The 21913-nt window shown below is 40.4% G+C and overlaps 1 protein-coding gene across 3 annotated transcripts in view; it reads right to left on the reverse strand.

Annotated features, from left to right (window-relative positions):
• The window catches only part of crppa (CDP-L-ribitol pyrophosphorylase A), a 61807-nt gene that overhangs the window by 38011 nt on the left and 1883 nt on the right, over positions 1–21913 (reverse strand). Inside the window, exons 2-9 of one of the 3 annotated variants that reach the window (XM_035608210.2) lie at positions 20968–21256; positions 18737–18886; positions 14079–14183; positions 12964–13009; positions 10242–10295; positions 9552–9649; positions 3101–3178; positions 2857–2949 (exon numbers count right to left, since the gene is read on the reverse strand). In XM_035608210.2, the coding sequence (XP_035464103.2) occupies positions 2857–2949; positions 3101–3178; positions 9552–9649; positions 10242–10295; positions 12964–13009; positions 14079–14183; positions 18737–18886; positions 20968–21256 (913 nt within the window). Of the gene's footprint in view, positions 1–2856; positions 2950–3100; positions 3179–7720; positions 9404–9551; positions 9650–10241; positions 10296–12963; positions 13010–14078; positions 14184–18736; positions 18887–20967; positions 21257–21913 lie in introns of those variants that run through there. The other 2 variants (XM_035608212.2, XM_035608213.2) reach the window with 2 other exon arrangements.

Genomic DNA, 21913 nt, shown 5'->3' on the forward strand with positions numbered 1-21913 from the left:
TCAAAGTGTGGAAAAGATACTGAGAGGAGCTTAACTTGACCAATCAGCACGCAGAACCTGTTACGTGCTGATTGTTTGATAAAAAGCTGATTCGGCCCATTCTACCTCTGCAAACGTGTAGGAAAGGTTTGCAAAGACATTTGATAATAAAACATTCAACAACTAACAGTCTGATAGTTTTATGGATTATGTTTTTCTTTTTCTTCCTTTTTTTCTGATAACTTATTTATTTATTTGTTTGTACAGAACAAACAAATTATAAAACAGAAACATGACATTCGTGCAGATTCTGACCTTATTTTCCTCAAACAGAAACAGAGCTTTTATCTCTGAGCTCTAGGCCTGGGCGATATGGAAAAAAATCTTATCTCCATAATTTTTTTCATATTGATCGATATCGATATATATCACAATATAATTCAAATCACTATTTCTGTCAAATTTAAACGTTGTGAGATGTAAAGATATACTATTTAAACCAAAGTTAATTTTAACATTTAACATTTCCAGTCATAATTTTTTCTCTTTTATCTCGCTCTCACTCCTGACGGACTCATGAGCTGCAGAAGCCCAAACATAAACAGAGCTGCTGGTGGCTGCTTCTCCGCTCTGTGCTGTGTGCGTCAACCTAACTTGACGTGGCTGTAACTCTATTCAAACCACATGATTGGTTCAGCATGGCACTATTCTCATTATCATTGGCTGTTTGCGTTATCTGTCAAAACATGGACAGAATTAGCTCTATCCAAGTTATATCGACGTGTCTTAAATTTCTATCGAAGAAAGGCCTTTTCGCGACAATTATCGTTATCATTTTTTTGGTCAGCCCTACTGAGCTCTTAATTATAAAACGAAAAATATGCAATATTGTAAAGAAATAAAAAACAACTGGAATCTTATTGCTGCAGACCTTCAACGACGATGATAAACCTGGTGCTGTTTGTGTATATGACGTTAATAAAATGTTCAAGAAGTTCTGATCTGATGCAACTCTCAACTTTGTAGTGATGTAAACAAGCTTTTGATATTCAGATGTTAAGGTAAATACTGATGAAAAAAAAATAATGAAGATTGACATTAAAAAACACATTAAATATGAAAACAAAACAAGATAAAACGATTGTAAGATTAAATTTGTTAAACAACGTTTTCTTTGCAATAATATTTTCTTTAGTGGCAATTCTTGTTCCAATGCCAGTGCAACTTTTTTCTATACCAGTGTTTCAATGCCATTGAGTTCAGGTCTTTTATTTTCATTGCCAACACTTGAGTCAGGGTGCGTTTTTGCCCAAACTGTCATTCTGTAATTGTTGATTTATTGCCACAGTGGCCAAACTTTGCATAAATAGTTGGGATTTATTTCTGTGTTCGTTCAATGTCAAAACAACATTTATAGCAAAAGGTTGAATCCCTGTTGTTTTGTAGCCAAAGCTGGAAAAGTAATTTATTTTTACCTTAATTTGAGCACTGAAGAAGAGGCACACTGAGAAGAAGAAAGGTGAAACTAGATTAAGACTTAGACAGATGCTTTTGTCCTGGTGTGAGGTTTCACTATTGACTATTGCATTGGATCTGTTTTATCCATCACAGAATTGAGAGCAGGTATTCCAGGTTCTGTTGGCCTCATTACTGAACTTGATTGTGGCACTGGTTCTTCGGGTGCAAAGTTTGAATTAGAAAAGTTAAAAAGTTGAAATCAGCATTTATAAATCCAAGAAATAATGTTTTCTCCCTGTAACTTTCCACGCCACAGTTACCACGCAGCTGATACCAGACAGCTGCTGTCAACTCCCAACATCTATCCGTTCCATCGTCTTCACTGGTTTACACATCTGTACTTCAGACAACACAAAGAACAGCAAACCCACAGAACGGAGTGGAAACCGTGAGGTGTTGTGAGAGTGTAGGTTTGTTCTTAATGTGTGGCCTTTCAGCCACTCTAACGTCACGGCTCTGCTGGTGGAAACGTCAGTCGTCAGTTCACCGCTTTGGTCCAGACCGAAATGTCTCAACAAATATTAGATGGATTGCCATGAAATTGTTTGCAGACATTTATGTTCCATAGAGGATGAATTTTGGTGATCCCAAGAATTTTTTTCTACTGACATCATCAGGTGTTTTGTTGTTTGAATGAAATGGATTGAGAGCCATGAAATATTCTGATCTGAATCAGAACACAAATTTTATTTTCTCATAATAAATATGTAATTTTAGGAATAAAAAAAGCACAGACAAGAGTATTGATGAGGAACCAGACCGATAACAATGGTATTGATAAAATCCTAACAATATCCATCCCTGATGAAACATTTCCAAACAGATATTAGAAATTACAAACATTTCTTATTTGTAGAGTGTTTTTCTCTGTAGTGAACATTTCATCAGCTTAAAGCAGTTAAAGGTGCAGTAAGCAATTTTGGAGAATATTGTTTGTTTTAGACTTTTTGACTGCACTGGTTGGGGCTCGAACCCGCAGCCTCTGGGATGGGAGACCGACGCACTAACCACAAGGCCAAAAGCCCTGAAACCAGTGGCTAGCACGTCTCTTAATATGTCAGCAAGTGATGTTTACAAACTGCACACACAGTGTTGCATGGTGCAGTCCACATCATTTTTTGGTTTTCGATTTACAGAGCCAGGGCTGAGCCGAAAACCCACATTTTTTTCGGTACACACACAGAACCGACTAAAATCGCTTACTGCCCCTTCAAGTCCTGTATGTTGATTAATTGATTCGTATACACACTGCCAAAAAGTATGCCAACACTATAGGTGTGTGTGTTTTGAATTAGTGTATGGCATTGATTTGGGACACAGCTTCAGTCTTGTTAAAAAAACAATGGCTCGATAACTCACCAAAATGATGACCAGCGGGTGAAGAAGAGCTTGATTCGCCGCCTCCAAATCCTTCAGTATGGACTTCACTTCAGACAGGCAAGAACGATTAACCTGGAGAACAGGAAAATCAAAACCCCTTTACAGAAATTATTAAAATTTTCTCTAGTATGCTTGGAGCATTTAGAAAATCACAGCGTGTTTGTCCGGAGCAGATCAGTTTTTTCATTTCTCAGAAAAAGTTGTGCTTGAAATTGGAACTCACAGAAACCTGGATGAAGTTGTACTCCTTCAACAGATACCTGCAGTTATCTCCCATCAGATTTGGGATGACATCCAGCGCCTGTAACACAGAGATGCCCTGACGTTGAATATTCAGCTGATATTCTGCTTGTTAAAGGATCCTGAGTGATAACTTTTAAAGCAGGTGCTGCAGTACCAGAGCCCAGACGCATGCAACGTCAATTGACTGATCTGCTTTGGTGCTCAAAGGTCTAGAGGCTTCTGGGTTTTGTTTCAGCCACTTCTTCAATTATTCTGTGTGGCAGTACACCCACCTGTGTTTCCTGACATGAATCATTTAACCATGAAAAAAAAAGAGATTGAAAAAAAACCCCGATATATACACTCAGAGACTGTGCAAGTGAGTGGTTTATTTCCATCAGCTGTTATCAGAAGCTTATTAGAACAAATGAAAGAGGTAAGAAAAAGAAGAAAAAATGGTTTCTGGGCTCGTTTATCCTTCTGAGCTGGCAGGGAAACTCTGCCATATGCAAAAACAGCTATCATACACAAGCCCACACAAATTTCATTACTTTGCAAATTGAGTTGAGAGCCGACATACGGCCAAGAATTGTAAAAGCTCTTTCACTCAAAGGACAAGGACATTTGGGTCCTAATTGTCATTCCATTTAGTTTAAACCCTGGCACACAAGTGACAAGAGGCAACAAAATAGCACACAGTGTCCGCCATGTATGTTTTACATTCATTGTTGTTGTCGCGACTGTAATTAAGCCTGGTGCCACAATTTGACACACGCAGGAGACAAACACAGAAATAAACATTCAGAGTCAGTTTGGCTTCAAGACACAGTTGTTCTATCCATTAAAATAACAGAGAGTAATTGACAATGCGGGATGGTGATGGAAAACATATGTCGGAGGGTAAATTGGTTTTGAAAGATAAACTGCCCATGGCTTAAGGAGAAACATCATTGTGAAACGTCTGAAATGTAGATTTCATGAGTAAAAAAACAAAACATTGACATGATGTAAACCAGTGTGACCATGAAATCCCAAAGTAGGAATGTTTATTTAAATTTAGACATGGACTGAAAGACCCAAGAAGCCACGGAGGCTCGACAACCAAACCACTGCTAGGACAGAGGGAAAACTAAGTTCCGGATGAATTTCAAATGTGTTCAGGATGACAACAAATTGCTACCATTTTAGTGTGGATGGGTCTAATTTAAAACAGAGCAGTGTTTAAACATCAAGATTTTACTGAAATAAATAATACGTTGGTGTTTTGTTGCTAATCGGGACTGTGGAATTAAGCTGTAACACAACACTGACATATTATCACCTAATACATTGGCAAAACTAGAAAAATGAATAGCAGTTGTGTTGTATAATATAAATAATATGGCTATATAATAAAATGGGATTCCGCACCTCCGACTGAGGTCATGGTTCTCTGCCAGAAAATGCTGGATTGCTCTCTTTAGGCTGAAGGTGAGTTGCCGCCCCAAGTGAAGGAGTTCAAGTATTCTGGGATCTTGTTTTTCACACAAGTGAGGGGAAGATAGAGCAGGAGATGGAGAGGCGGATCTGGGTGGTGGAGAGGGAGCTCAACCGCAGGCCAAAGCTTTTCACCAGTCGATCTGCGTTCAGACCCTTGCCAATGGTCATGATGATCTCTGGGTAGTTAACTAAATATTGAAAGCGCAGATACAAGCAGACCAAAATGAATTTTCTCCATAGGATTGCTGAGCTCAGTCTTGGTGATACGGTGAAGAGCTGGGATTTTGAGCCACTGCTCCTTCACATCAAAAGGGGCCAGTTGAGGTTGTTCGGGGATATTATCAGGATGCCTCTTGGGCACCTTCCATCGGATGTTTTCAAGGCACGTCCAACTGGAAGGAGAACCCGGGGTAGAACCAGAACTCCCTGGAAGGATCAAAAATCCCATCTGGCCTGCAAATGCCTTGTGATATCCCAGGAAGAGAAGAAAAGTGTAGTTGGGGAGAGGGATATCAGGAACACCTTGCTTTGCTGGCTGCCACTGTGAACGAACCTCAGATAAGCGGGAGAAGCTCGATGGATGGATAGAATATTTGAGCCTGTAGTGGCATCAACATAGTAAGCTAATAGCCAGTAAAAAGAGCATTTGGTTAAAAACTTTTGTAAACTGCTTTGCAAAACTTGGAACCTATTAGTTCTCACTATCAGTGGCCACAAGATTTTTAAAAAGCTGGTTCCCATTTGAAGTCTGACCCCTTGTTTTCTGTCCAAATGACAGATCCTCTTGTAGATTGAGGTTAATCATTGAAAACATTCACTTCGTTGATACATGAGTCTGAGAATTTGTTTTAATCTGGACTGGATATAAGAATGTTATCATACATCAAGATAAAAAGGATTAGTGATAAGAGAGAGAATACAGAGAAGGTAATTTGGCCTTTAAAAATGAAATACTTCTACCCTTTTATGTACTGAAGTGTCCATAAAACATCCACTCGTCTGTGTTGAGCCTTTGTTCCAACTTCACTGCGGCCAAATGTCTGAATAATTGATGAATCCTGATTATGATAACGCAGCCCATACAAACTGCCTCAACTTGTATGAAAGAGTTTCTCAAACCGTGTACACTAAAAAATTGTCGATAACAATGACCATTTGTAGCCAGTAAGATGAGATCTCAAAGATCTCTATAGTTCAGTGGTATACAGTATTAAGTATCTTATTACCCAAGATTCTATTTTCTATTCTTCTTTTATTTGTTATTAAATTTTCCACTTGAGCTGCTGTGTCAAAATTAAATTTCCTTCATGGGGATCAGTAAAGGTACATTTTCTTCTATATTTAGTTCTGTGGATTTTTCATTGGGACGCCTCTGACCAAGATATCTTTACTATGACCTTCTATAAATTAGCAGATCGCCTGTTTGAGAGACAGGAACTGGAAAAGCAGCTGGTATAGCTCAGTGGGTTACACCGCTGAGTTTTGTACAAAAGGTCGGAGATGTACGATTCCCGGTCAGGGGGCGGGAAATAAAAAAAATGCTTCCTGCCTACGTCTGATATAATATAATAATAACAGTCCAAAACCGGTTATTGTAAGTCGCTTTGGACAAGTGTCATCAAAATGAATATCATGTAATGTAATGAAAGAAACCTTTAAACATTACTGCCACAGAGTTGCCCCTGAGTTGTGACCTACAACTGTGCCGGTGAAGACGTGGCACCAGCTCCCGGATGTTTTTTCATGTGTCTTACTGTGAACAGGTTGTTCTCAGGGAAACTTCCCAGGACAAATAAACAAAAAAAACAACAACACTCAAATGGTCTAATATGTTATAACTGAAATCTTTGTTTTTCTGTTTGAGGCTGGATTTAATCTGGATCAAATGTATATAAACATTCTGCTGAAAGAACTTAATCATATTCTGACTGTGAATATCTTCCTCTCTCGCTCATAAACATGCTGCCAAATCCCCCCCCCTCCCCCCACACACACACAGCAGAGTTCAGGCAGCCCAACTGTGGTTATCTGTTAACATAATGGCACTGGGACAACGGTAATTCTTCCATCTTCCGCTTCTTCCACCTCCCTTTCATCTGCCGCCCTATCCATCCTCCCTCCCCATCTCCCTGAAAAGAATGTATCTGGTTCCGAACACGCGCACCGGAAAAGAACACAGCCCCACCGGCCATGGGAGCGCAAACTGGAATAAATCCAATCGGCCAATCCTAAAAGACTGACACCGACCAAAATCCCTCTGTGGGGCCCGGTGCAGCATCAGAGAGCGAGATACGCCTGTTTGTCACTGGCTGATGAAGGACTTGGAGCAAGATTAAAGGAGGATGGATTATTTGGATCACGGTGAAACACAGAAACACATATTGCGGCATGGTCACCCCCCGCCCATCCACCTTCACTATCATCAGCTACACCCGGGGAACATATGTATGTGTCGGTATGATCCAGGAAACACGTTTTTATACACAAAACCATGCATGGGCAATTTGTCAGCCTGGGTGTCTGCACTTGAGATGAGCAACACGTGATGTGTGAAATATAAGCACGTGAAGGGAGAAAAGGTGTCATGAAAATCTGTGGAATCCAAAACAAAAGCTCTGTGACATTTTGTCAAGTTTATATTGTTCATCTGACTGATGGATTAGGTTTCAGATTAAATCAGACTGAAACCGACAACTAACAATATGATAATCTTTGACTAAAACACCTTTTTTTAAACTTAAATATATACAGGGTTTTTTCAAGTTTGTTTATTTCAGGCCTGAGTAGTGCCTGAAAATCATATTCTCAAGGATATGAACGCATCAACCTCCAGCAGTAAAACAGAGTAAAATGAGGTACACAAACTGCACAGCCACTGCTGCAAAAATTTAGGACTTCCCTTAGAGCTGTCTCGCCACTGCCTGTGAAACTTACAAAAGGCCACAAATCACTCACTGCTGCTTGAAATGCAACATTTCTGTGACAAAATACAAAATAAAAGAAAATCAAGCAAAATATTGACTGAAACTTCTCATATCGGTGTTGCACCTCCTGCAGACCTACTGCGTTATGGCGAAGTGATGGTGTGACACTGAAATAGTGTATTAATGATGCTACGGACAAACTATAAGTGCCTAAAACATAATGAACATATTTATTGAGCGGATCAACAGCAGAGACATGAATTATGCTACGAGAGTAATTTGGGAAATTTCAATGGACATTTTTTAACCTGTTTATTTGCTCTTGCCACTGGAATCTATTGAATCTGGAAACAAAGTGCTTGCAATCATGTTTTTTTGCCGACAAGCCTCAAGTATTTTCTGTAATGTATTATTTTTTTAAACAAAAAATTATTAGCTGAACACAGGCGATTTTTGGTCACATATGCTGGTCTGTCTGTGTGTGTAACTTTGTTTGATTTCCCACCGAAATCCGGTATTAAACGGGCTCCGGGCTAAATTGTGAAAGACCATCGTATCGACAAGCTCGACATTACCGTTGCTGCTAACGTCGGCGCTGCTTAGCAGCACTGGCACCAGCTCCCACTGCCCGTCACATATGTAGACCTGATCAGTGTGGCGATGGCGCAGAGAATGAACCGGTCTAAAGTCTGGTACTGGGTCTGTACTATATAAAACTATGGTGACAACACTCGTTGCCTCAAGTGTAAAAAATGTTTTGCAAGGCGATAATGCGTGAAAAGTGAAAGAGGGTGAATGAGTGACACCTCGTCACCCCTTTACAACACTAGAGTCCAAGGGCTTTAGGTAACAGTCTGTCTGTGTACATTGAGTTGTGTTACTTTTTTCCTTTGATGGCTTTATGTTGGTCCCATTACTCAACAAACGACATCATGTACTTTATATTAATTATCTGTTCAAAATAGTGCTGTTCAGGGGTCAATAATGTACTGTGTACAGTCCAAGAAACAAAACATTTGTCCATTCTACTGCTTGCTGCTTCAAGTCGGACACGATAATAAATGTAACACTGCTTATAATATCGCCAAAGAAGAGCTACCATTTAAAAAATGTAGGTCCCAAATCATCCTCATGAAAAAGCACCTTTATTCCTGTTTGCAGTAATCTACACAGTTTTAAGAAATTAGCAATGTATATGGGAACTGTCAAGAAAAGGTATTATAGGTGTATTATTGCGGTGATCATCACTTTATTCCTCTAAACATGTCTTTGCACAAAAGATTGTCCAGATGCTTTGATTAACCAGCAAGCTGACTGACAAAGTTCATCTTACTGACATCCTTTCTTCATTCATCTTTTTAAAGGAAGATTAAAAGTAATTTGAATTAATGTTGTGTGGTTTGCTCAGGCGAGATAGATCATGTCACATGTGGAACCTCTATGTGGTCTGTGCCGTCAGATTTAATATCTCAGACTGTTGCTCTTCATGGTTGTGCATATGGTTACTGTTTTCCATCACCTATTAGGAACAATTTTACAAATTAAATGGGAGATGTTTGTAACGCCGAGGACAACATGGGAATTTGATGTGTCCAGGAAAAGATTCAGTTAAATGGAGGGATATGAACCGTGGAGGAAAGTGAGAACCTGTCAAGTCTGACTGAGTCGAGGTTGCAGAAAGATGAGAAGGAGAAGACAACAGCTCTTCACTGAACACTCCATTCATCAAGCAAACTCTCCACAATACAGGAAATATAACTGCCATTTGCTCTCCTGGATGACGTGGAGTGAGAGGTAGAGGTCGGAGGAAAGTTGCAGTGTGGATGTCCCAGACAGGCCCGATTAGAGGCCTGACCACAGATGGCGGGTCTCACCGCCAGGCGACCCAAGTGGAGCTCACACTGAGCAGGATGGTGGATTGGAGGGTGCAGGACAGGGGACAGGGACGGGAAGATTGAGGAAAATAAAATGGCAAGCTGTAGGGAGTCTTGGGAATGCTATCATCAACACAAGTGACATATTAATCAGCTATCACTGTCTCTCTCTTACCATGTCCAGAGCTCCAGCAGCCTTCTGGATGGCATCAGCCAACGGCACAGCTTGTTCTGATCCTCCTGTGATGACACAGGCCGACCGAGAAAGAGTCTCTGAAAGAGAAAGATGTGTGATTGGCGACAGAGGCTTGGCCGAAGGTGCAACTGCGAGGCTCCATAGCACCCCTTATGTCAATGAGTGTTTTACGTGGCATATAGTATCTCCTAGGAATCCAAGGTACACGGTCCAATCTGTGCCAAATTTCTCAGGCATGATGAGAGTCCTGGCCTCAACACAACTTTTGGCAGGATGTTTTATGGTCAGCACCGTTCAAACAAGCAAAAAATGAATTGAAAAAAAATTATGTTTAAAATAAACATAAAATATGATGCCGGAATGTTGTTCAAGGCTAAGTAGATATGTAAATAGGCATTTATTTGGTATGTTTACTGTAATGTATCGGATCAGATTTTACTTCTTATTTATTCCGATATCCGATCCAGTCATTTTGGCCAATATTTCCCCGATACCGATATGGAATATAGGATCGGGACATCCCTAGTTCATAGCCATGGTTTATTGAGCATATACCACGGCTATGACGTTGAATCAGTTTGCACAGGCCCGTACCACTCCGTGACTGTGGAACTAATGACATAAGTAGAGGTGAGTAGGGACCATAGGAGTGAACTGGAGGAAACTTACGAGAGCTCAAAGCACACGGCTCCGCTTTGCGTCGGGCCGAACAACACCCCTTAACTGTGGTATAATGAGCATAAAAAACAGCCTGTCATAGCGCCACCTACTGGCAACAGAAAGATACAAATTGTTATTTTATGTCCTCTGCCTTGCAGTTCCCTTTCGATTGGTACACACAGTACAGCACATAAGTATGGGGATTGCGTCCTCGCGAGACCAACCCCTCGAAACTATCAACACGCCTGTCAAGGTCAATGAGACTGTTGCAGGCAGGGGATGTCCCGCCACCCATGCGGCTATAAAATGCCCAGCACAGTATAATTCCCTTAATGTTTTGGCACTTCACCTTGCTTAAACCTGATTCTGCAGAACCCCTTCTAGCGGTTAAACTGTCGGACAGGAGGTGAGCTAGCACCCTACCCACGATGTCACTACCAAGGCTGTTTCTGCGTTGTGCTTGTAAAGCTTTTCTAACTAATTGCAGATTGGCCAAGCTAACATACAGTTTTATCCTCGCTAACAGCTGTACATTTGTCAAGCTTTACTAATGGTCGTAAATTTGTTTAGCCCTGCTAACAAAATTCAAGCTATTTTCGCACCTGTTTAGCTTTCTCTGATTTTCGCCTGTTTAGCACGCTAACTGGCGAGGTGAAATGGCTCCATAAAAGAAGAAAATCAAAAAAGAAGACCAAGTATCGCCCATACCAGCACTTTCAGTTTTTCCCTCTCAGAGACGGATACTCACTAAGCTTGCCTGGTGTGTCTTGGCATGTTGCATGCGAAAGCTGCACTGGCCAACCCGGAGACCTTTGCGCACTGTCGCCAACTCCGGAGGACAACCCTGGAGAGACGGATGGCTTTCCTGTCCAACGCGCTGGGAAATTCAGCTGCTCGGGGAGACCCTCTGCTGTCCAACGCCGCCGAGTCCTCCTCGGCCTGACAATCGTGGGACGATCAGATGGACAACGTCCTCCTTGCCACTGAGTACGTGGGCATGGTGGAGGACCCTGTCGACTTCACTGCTACTATGGACGACCATGTACCGCTAAGCGTACTGTCCGACGATGAGCTATCCCTCGCCACTATTTTCTTCCGCAGCAGCGAGCTGCGGTGAGACACAAGCTGCCTTTTTTTCGAATTTGTCACAGAGATTTCTCTGTCCTAGGCGTCCCCCAAGACCGCGCTGTTTACCTAATTCTTGGATTTAGAGGGCATGGAGTCCGCTGGACTAACCAACATCCCTCAAATGGTTGAGGGGGTGGCTATCCACTTGACACATAAGCCAAGCTCGGCTAGCAGCAAAACCCAATCTAAGAAGCGTCCTCTGCTAGTCAGTGGCATTGTGGTGTCAAAAGTACATCCATCATCCACCCCAGTATTGAGAAAGGACACCAGTCAGAAAGTTTGTTTTCTGGGTCAGGATTTGTATACTATAGAAAATCAGGCCCGGTTATCATACCGGAGATTATCCGCTTTCATGGACGTAGAGAGGACATGGCATATCAATCTGCGAGAGCTAGATGCTGTGTTTCTGTCAATGAAACATTTTTACAATGTAGGTCTGCTGGCGGGACACCATGTTCTGGTGTGCAGCCACAATGCATGCATAAATGGACACATAAATAAAAAGGGAGGGAGCGGACCTTCTCTCCAGGGGGTTTCCCCAGGTGAGGGAGATGAGGATGAACCCTGCCTCTTGCCCAGTGTCAGCTGGGACTGGCTCCAGCCCCTCTGCGACCCTCAAAAGGATTAGCGGTATGGATGATGGAAGGATTGATGACAGCTCACAGTCTCACCCTTTAGCTGCAGAACTAATGTTAGCTTTGCTCTAGTTTCAAAGACTGACAGGATAAGCTGCTGCTCAGTTCTAAATGCCAAGAGATTCACAATTTAAGTGATCAGAAATTGAATTCAAGTATAACTAAAGGATGGTAAGTATTGTTTACAACTGTATCTGTCGTCATTAGTTTTTGTTTCAATGCTCGACAGCAATCGCAGAAAAATCTACAGGGCTGGAAAATGAAGGAGGCCGTTCGTTTAATGATTGACAGGCTCATGAGTCTTTTGGTGTTTGTAACAGTAAAAACAAAGAACTGTCGCTGACCTTTAAAATATTAAAATCAAAATATTTGAAGCCTGTAAACACCCATCCTGTGTTTAATTTAACAGGATGCACACACACACAGACAGAAGTTGGTATGCAGGTACCATGAAACACTGACACACACACACAAACTGAAACACCTAACAGTTTCTCATACTGACAGATGTGAGAACTTTCATCCACACAAAAAAATCATTCACTGAAGAGGCTCGGGGAATAATCACTGTCAACAAACAGATGATTGTTGGCCCAGGTGCCGTGCGGTGAAATATAGGGTTGTGTTTATTTCCATTCCTCTGATTGTGATAGTCTCCCTTGCCCTGACTTGCTCTCCAAAGTATTCATAGTCTGCTTACAAGAACAATGTGACAAAGGTTTTCTCCCTCTGAAAACAAGTGAGGAGCAATTCTGGTTCAATGTCACCTTTTCAGCTCTACCTTTAAACTGCCACACACAAAAAGACAAAACACTCTTGCTCATGTCAGAACATTTAACCTGTCTGAGACGCGCTGCTATACAGTAAGTCTACATACTTTGTGTGCATATAATCTAAGAAGATGAAAATGTCCACTATACACAGAACAAACAGGAAATAACTGTACATTTATAAAGAAGGCAACTCACCTTTGATAATGGACTCTGCAGCAGCCAAGTCCCGTTTGTAGGTTACCTAAAGGACAAGATAAACTGTCATGCTACGAGTCATTCAACAAAACCATAAAAAACAAATAAAAACAAAATCTATATTATTTGTACCTGGATGTATCTTAGTTCTTAATTATTTGCCACTGAATATTCACAAACCATATAAAAATACAAAGATGACGAGTGAAAATTTGTTTGTGCTCCTGAAAAATCAAATTTGGAAAACTCAACACTTATCGCTCCTTCCAGAAACAGTGTCCTACTTACTCCAGATGATGATGATGTTTAATAGGAAACAGGACCAAGAAAATAATTTTAAAAGAATTATGAGGTACGAAGGTATATTTATTCTTCAAACTTTTTATTCATCCGTGCTTTATAGTTTTGCCTCTCCAAGCTAATCAATCAAATGAAACAACAAATAAATTCTTCCCACAACAAGAACCTTTCCAGGAAATGAGGAACCATTTTAGAAACAAAGTTTGCGATGATTAAAAAAAAAACACACACCACATGACTTGTTATTGTCTCGTTTGATAGTGATGCTCACACCTCACACACCTGTGGCATGGGGGGTCACAGCTTTGTATTTGTCACAAGCCACCACTATGGATTATGCGGAGAAACCAGTGATACCATGTCTGGAAAACAACTTGCTCTCTAAATGATATTCAAATGTCATTCTTCAAAGCTTTGACCAACACAAACAGAATTCTGACCATCTGTTCATTTTACCCTGGTGGAGACAGAAATCTTAAAACCTCAGCACATGAAATCAAAACATTTTTATGGCTAGATACTGTAAAACTAAGTGTCATTAGTGTCGTTTTTAATTTGCATTTAAGGCCTGAGATACATGATTTTATAGAAAGTTCAGAACAAAAACCTTTACATTTAAACTCATTGCTACATACTAATCCCGGATGTCACATTCAAAAGATTAGGGTTCCTCATTCTGCCAGCACTCGTCAATTTTTATTCACAAGCTTTCTTTGTGCTCATATGATAAATAAGTAGCAGGCACACAGCTGTGCTCGCCAAAGTGTTACCAGATCCCCAGTCCCCAACACAAACCAGTCTTCTGGCGAGCTCACCTTCCACAGTGTTGGCGGACCCTCGATGAGCTTGGCGTTTGTGCCACAGTACTGCAGAGCCAGATGGAGACACTCTGTGCCAACCTCAAAGTCTGACTCGGTGCACTGCAAAGGGGACACAGCAGACAGGAGAGTTTGTGGACGACTAATCAATGATGAATTTCTATCACATGCAGAGCAATTGTGGTACATTTTGTTGTTCAACTGCAGCGCTGGAACTTCAATTACAGGCTGCAACCAACTGGGTGCCACGTTACATATTCATACATACTGACAGCTACACTGTATCCGGAGTGATAATCTATAGTTTATTTATAAATGATTCATATTTTTCCTTCAAAAAATATCGCTGTAAAAGTGCTCAGATTTTCTAACATGTATTTAAGATCTTGTCACAGCACTAGTCCAACGTGTTTTTCAAAGTAGATGAGGAAACTCTAAAAACCCTTTGAGATTTTTTAATTTTTGTTTTATTGCCATCAGGCCTACAGTTTAAAGATTATGCTCTTTACTTAAAACATGAACACGCTCTGAACATTAGATGTTAATTCCGAATAGATTAAGAGAAATCTTTGGTTGTTGGTCGACAAAAAACTTAATGAAGAGGGTTCATTCTCTATGGGACTGTGGACAGTGAGGGGTACATTTCACATTAATCCGAAGTTTGGATTCCGACACTAGCTGTGCACAATCAGCACAGTCAGTTGCAAATGTGGTCTCTATTGTTGGTCCCTGGATCAATGGAAATGTGGTAACTAGTTTTTGAGATACATCATCATCCATCCATCCGTATACTGCTTTATCCATTGCGGGGGGCTGGATGTGTTTCCAATGTCCTGGAATGAGGGGAGAGGATATTGTTCCAGGTGATTCAGAGCCGTGTGGAGAACTATGGTGATTGCATCCTCCGTTGACCTGTTTGCCGTGTAGGCAAATTGATAGGGGTCAAAGGTGGGTGGGAGGGAGGCAGTCTTTGATATGCCTCAGCACAAGTCTCTCCAGGCACTTCATGATGATGGGAGTAACTGCGACCGGTCTGTGATCATTTAGACTGTCTGCAGCAGGCTTCTTAGGGACCAGGATTATAGTGGCTGTTTTAAGGCAGGGTGGAACAATGGAATGTGCCAGAGACAGGTCGAAGATGTGTGTGAAGACAGCAGCTAGTTGGTAGGCACGACCCCTGAGTACCTTCCCTGATACTCCATCTGGGCCAGCAGCCTTCCTGGGGTTTATTGATCTAAACACCTGTCTCACCTCATGTTCCTGTACAGCAAGTGCCTGGTGCCTGTAACAGGTATGAGGAGTTTGAGGTGATGCTGCCCTTGTAGTATGTGATCTGCTGTACTCCCTGCCACACCGGCCTTGTGTTATTGTCTGTGAAGTGGTCCTCAATCTCCTCTAATAGGCCCCTGTTATGTCTTTTATGCCTCTTTTTAAGTCAGCTCTGGTAGTGCTGTACAGGCCCTGTCTCCTGACTTGAAGGAAGGAGTGTGTGGACTTCTTTTATCATCCAGGGTTTTTGGTTTGGATAGACCCGAATGCGCTTATTCACAGTGACGTTGTCAGTGCAGGGGGTTTCAACAATTCCCTAGATATCATGAATGAATTCAAAAGGTCATTTTGTCGGCCCATACCCACTTTGCACAAAATTCTTTGGCGGACCATCCAAACCACAAAAAAAAATGGTATTTTAAAGCAGTGTTGACAGGTTAGCAAAAACAGCAAATCAAAACAATATTATGCAGACCTTTTGTATTCATATTACTATAACGGATGTTTGGAAAATATGTAAATTTAGTACACCTTTAGCCTTTTGCTTCATATTGCTATTGACAAGAGTTCAGGTTCAGTCACATTACAATCCGACCTACCTGCACTCACTGAAACACCTTTCTGATCTAACGGTTAATTTTTCAACTCGAACTTTCTGCAGACATTAAAATGCCTCCATCATGATCAGAGACTGCCTTTTCACAGAGAAGAAACAGGCTGATAAAATGAAGCTGCCATCACCAAGCTGCCTTAAAATGGTCTTACTTACACACAGCACTTTTTCCCATGTTAAAGTTCAAAGGTACTTTAGGAGGTAAAAAAAACAAAAAAAAAACATGTGGCTCTAGTATATTTTACTGCAGGAAAATGCTGCACATTCAAATTCAAGTCAACTTTGAAAAACTACGCTAGTTCTGAAAAAAATGCATGTTGGTCATAATCAGCTGCATGTCACATTTTAAAAGGAGGATAATAAATACAAGGTATGAAAAATCTTTTTGGGGCTGGGACAAATCTACTTTGGGGGAATGCCCAAATAAACAGGCACAGAAATGAGTGAGCCGAAGGTTTCCACCAAATGAGGAAGATATATGAATCTTTAGCTGCTAAGTCTTTCACTGGGGTCCCCAGCTCCTTGCTTGCTCCACTGCTCACTAGCTCATATCTAGCCTATAGTGTATATAAAGATGGACAACATGACAGCTTCCCAAAAGTGAAGCCAAAACATCTGGTAAGCCCCCTAGTGTCTGGCTGCAGCATAGGTCATAAACCCCGCCTCCTCCACGTTAGCAGATAAGATGAGGACCAAACTAAAAAGTCAAAGTATCCACCAAATAAATTTTTCCCAAAGATGGTTTTGTAATTTTTTTCCTAGTTCTTATCACATCGATGTATGTTCAAGTCTTAATTTTTCCACTAAATTTGATTTTAATTAGTTATTTGATGCTATATAAACAGGGTAAAATGTCATGATTGACAGCTAAGACTGACATGGGGATTGGTTGAGCACCTGTATTGGGCGGGACCTTGATATCCCGACTCCATTCCACAATCACTACTGAACAGACTGCCTCCAAATGACGTCAAAAGCGCACAATGGCCGTGCCCATACCCAAAATATTTTGGCTCCATTATTGTACAGTGGGAGGGGGTGGAGACATGTCGTCCATCTTTATTTTATATGTCTATGAGAGAAACCAAAGAAGTAGGCAACAATTCCCTGTGGGTCTGTCAATATAAGTGACCCCTCTCATTCCACACAGTCATATTCTCCATCGTTAATATAAAAATAATTATTGGAACGGCTTTAAACTGAGGCTTTTTTTTTTAAGTTGTGATTTAGTATCAGCAGTGGAACCAGCGTCGACAGCTGTGTGAATTTATGTAATTGCTGCTAACTGTGATTTATTTTCCTGAGCTAATCTTAATTGAGATAAATATCCTCAAAAGTTATTGTTCCAATGAACATTTTGTTTTGTGCTTTGACTCATTGCTGGGAAAGCTCAGTTGTGAAGATCACATGAGCGTGTCGATTGAGGCGATGAGCTCATTTGGTTTAAAATACAGTCTGGACTACATAGACAAATTCATCCTATCTGAGATTATAACTGGGTAATATTTTATCAACGTATAAAAGTGAGGGGTCTTTTATTCTAGGGACCCTTGAACTGAAGTGAGAAATTACAGGAGAAATATGCTCTCAGTCTTAAGGGTAATTTAACCTTTAGCATTTTTCTCCCAGTACAAAAGCCTTCAGTGGGGACTGGATAAAGTGTCTCCTCCTTTGTCTTTTCAGCCCTAAGTTCTCCTACACTGAATGGATGTCATGCTACAAATGTGCTCTCAGAGATTTTTCATGCACATGTCCTACAGTCCTAACCTGACACTTTCCCTTCTTTTGAAGGGTTGAAGAGGAGAACATAAAGGGGAGAGGGGGGACACACTCTCAATCAAATCCCCAAACCTCCTCCTTTTTCAGTGGCCTCCCAAGTTTGTCTTAATTCTTGCAACCTGACTGGCCTGAAACACCGCAGCACAAATGTGAGCTTGTACTGAAAAGGCCAAAGCCAAAAAGGCTCTCAAAGTAAATCTTAAGACCTGTAACTGCAGACAAATGAGGCTCCAATTAGAGGCATGCTTTCACACTTAGCTCACAGTCTGCTGCGCTCTTCAAAAAATGTGGCTATCAGAGGAACCATCTCATTGAGGCAGTGTGGAAAAAGCAAACTCAAAGTGTGTGAAAAATAAATAAGGTTAACTTCTGCAACTCCAGTTTCACATTGAGTTACCAGCCAAGTTTTAGCTATAAGCCTTTGCTCTTACAGAAGAATCGACACGTTTACAGCTTAAACAGGTGGATAAATTCTTTCCATTTTTTAAGGTACACATTAAAACACACTAAACAGCTCAGTTGAAGATTGATCTGACCCAGTATTGAGTACTGGTTGTACCCATTCACATTGAAGACGAAAGCCAGAAGTTAGTGAGCTTTTAGTCTGGTGTTAATAGATTGTGTGCTGAATGTAATAATGTGTACAACAGCATGACGGTGTATATGTTGACTATTGTATATGTTGAACAGCCACGGCACTGCATACAACAACAAAAAATATTTTCTCATTGAATTCATCAAGAACTACTGTAAGGAAGGAAATATCCATTACTGCTCAATGACTTGTTGCTATGTCATAATTTTTTTAAGAATATGTATAGTTACAAATCATCTGAATATTTGTTAAACATCTTCCCAATGCAAGCCAAACATTATATCATCATCATTATGCCCCTTTTCATCCAATATGACATTATCACAGTCATAATAACTTAGAGGACTTTCATTGTTGCCTTTGAACTCGCATTCACAACACACGGTAGAATAACCCTACCCTCTGATAGGCTTGATAGATGACATCGTATGTGAATCCCTGAGGCATCTCGCTGGCTCTGTATTTGGCTCGCTCCAGAGAATGATCCAGGTAGCCCTCTGATGTGGTGGCTATCACCGTGGAAACAAGAGGCCGGATGGCTCCGGCTGCCTGGGTGAGGAAAAGTGGATTCAGCTTTTGGTAATTGTCAAGCGTTTTATAAGAATCTACCTAAAAAGAACATCAATAAAACAAATATTAAATGCCTGAATTAAGACTAACATTGGAGTAACATTTTCCAAAAACCTTAATTTAACCCTAAATTCCACACCAAATGTCCTAAATACTGCCTTTCAGTTGTATTTTACAAGTGATTTTTTGCAGTGTAATGCATTCAAAGTCAATGGACAGACAGACATAGATGTAAAGACAGACATCCATTGTAGATAAAACCAGGAAATGCTATAGAATATCATCATTTTAAAGTCATGTTTTTTTTAACCACTTTTTCATCCACATCTTTTCGTAAGCAGCCAGCTGGAGCATGCACTGCTTGTACTTCCTGCCCCTTGGAAATTTTTAAATAATCAACATTTCTCAGATAATATTTTCATCTCACTATAGCATGATTAAAGACAGTTTCCAGGAGCAGGAAGTCAGCAAGCCAATGAAAGGAAAGCAACATGTTCTTGCTCATGGACCAACTGTTGGTCCGTGAGCTCTTGCTTTTTTCACAACCAGCACTCGAGATTGTCCATGGCTTTGGCCCAACTGTTTTCCATTCATCACGGATGAAATAAACTCGACCACCAGGAGCAATGGATGTGTCCAGCTCAAACAGTTTGGGAGAAGATCGATAGGGCCGATCATGAGAATTATGTCTTCTTTGGTCTGAACCAAATAGAAAACTTGAGTTTGATGTATTTTGGGGTGTTTGAGTTGTTTACATTGACACTGTTCAGTGAAAAATCTATGGCACATACAAACAACAGTCACGTCTCCCCACCAGGTGAAAGATATGATCCCAGGCCCTGTAGCTGCTGCTGAGCATGATAGATTTGTTTATACTCTCTGCTGTAATTGACCGTCTCTGGTTTTTAGCTATAAGCAGAAGAAGAAATGAAGTTTGAGCAAAAGCTGAGATTTAATAAGATGCACTAGGCTCTCTAAGCATGAAGAAATACTGGCATGTCGTCATGGCATTGTTTCCTCTATTTTTAGAGGCATTACAATCTTTCTGAGCTGCTTCTGGAAATAGACACATTGTGCCGTCATAGGCTCATGGAAAAGTACACTTCTTCAGTTCATTTTCAAAAATAGGAGCTTTGGAGATAACGTTGATTATTTACATTTTCAAACATTTTACTGAGCTTTGAAGTTTTTCCTACAAACACTAGAATGTTTACAGTATGAGAAGGTTAATTTCAAAAACATATTCCTACATATTCCTACATCATCTTGGCCACAGTTAAACAACACAATCACAACTTGACAAGCAGGAAATCTAAGCTTCAATGGAGCATGCCTTTTGGGACTGCAACTAATCATTTTCTTTATAAATTAGTTATAAATTAAAGGATGTCAATGGATTGATATTTTTTTCTCGAAGGTCAAAAAATAGTGACCAGTTCCCATTTCCCCAGGATTTGTTGCAAGAATTTGTCTAATAAGGCTGTAAGTTGTTTTCAATTAATATTAAAATCACTTTCTCAATCAATCAATTTTGTGTCTATAAAAACAGAAAATAGTGAAAAATATTCCTGTTTCCAAGGTGATATATACATGTCTTGTTCTGTCTGAACAACAGTCTAAAACTTCATTAGACAAATTGACAAAGTAAAATTCATCCAGTTGATATAAGTTGATATATCGATTAGTTAATCGACAGAAAAATAATCAGCAATTATTATAATGATCAATTAATCCTAATTATATTAAGTTGAATATATTAAGGTTTCCGGTCACTGGCCTTACAAAACAAAACATTCAAAAATGGCATCTTGAAAAAACAAATGGCAGATTACTTGATTCTGAAAATAATTTTTACTTGAAGACCTTTATTTTTTTTAAATTACAGTAAATTCTCACATTTGAGAACCAGAGAATATTTGGCACTTACGCTTGAATAATAACTTGACTGATAAGTCTCATTAACTTTGTGATGAATGACTAATAAATCATTGTCAAGGAGGAAAAACAGTTAAAATTAACTTGAAAAATGTTTTAGTTGAATTATATTTTTCTTCACTGACCCCTTGTTCCTTAGCAGCCATGGCTATCTTGTACAGAAAGTCCTCCTCCACGAAAGGTCGCACAGCATCATGGATGATGACCACCTTCGGCCTGTCTGCTGACAGTAACCTCTCCTTCTCTTCCTCCTGCTCACCCAGAGCCAGGACTCCGTTGCAAATCGACCTGTGTCGCGTCGAGCCGCCTGGCACTGCTCGAACCTTCCTGTGCCGGAATTGCTGGATGATATCTGTCATCAGGTCCATGTGTTCTTTGGCAACAACAACCACAATGTTTTGGATCCATAAAACCCTGCAAGAACATAGCAGCTGCTCAGCATTGTCTGTTTTAGAAGATTTAAGTCAGAACAGGACAAAGCCTAAAAACAAGTATTGGCAGCTTATTCAGTGCAAACGCCTACACTTCAGCACCACTACAGTTTGCTGATCAACACATTTCACCTCATCTTTCTTACCTAAATAAAAACCTCATATGTAAAAAACTTGTAGTTTTGCTAACTTTTTCCTCTCTGCTATTAGTCTTTACGCTAAGCTAAGCAGCTGTTGACTGAAGCTTCATATTTAGCATTAGTATATTTTAACACATTTTTATGATTCATAGTTGAAATAACTGCTTTGAAAATATGTAAATGATATCCAAATTGCCAATGTGCATCTGCACAATTGCCAATAACATATCCCAACAAGAGCACTCAAAGAGCATAGACCACGGTTTTGTCCTATTTCGCAATGGTGAAGAAGCCTAAAAGAATTCCTGGATTCCTGGATCCAGGAGTTTTTTATGTAAATCCATCCATCATTTTATGAGTAATACTGCCAAAAAAAAAAAACATACAGTAACCTCCTTGGTGGAGGTAACAATGAGTGACGGGATCAGGTCTTGGGACGAACCCAGCCACTTTTCATATATGACCCTGATGACCTCTGACCCCACTCTGCTGGGACATCC

Source organism: Scophthalmus maximus, chromosome 20, assembly GCF_022379125.1.
Source record: "Scophthalmus maximus strain ysfricsl-2021 chromosome 20, ASM2237912v1, whole genome shotgun sequence".
Classification (NCBI taxonomy): Eukaryota; Metazoa; Chordata; class Actinopteri; order Pleuronectiformes; family Scophthalmidae; genus Scophthalmus; species Scophthalmus maximus.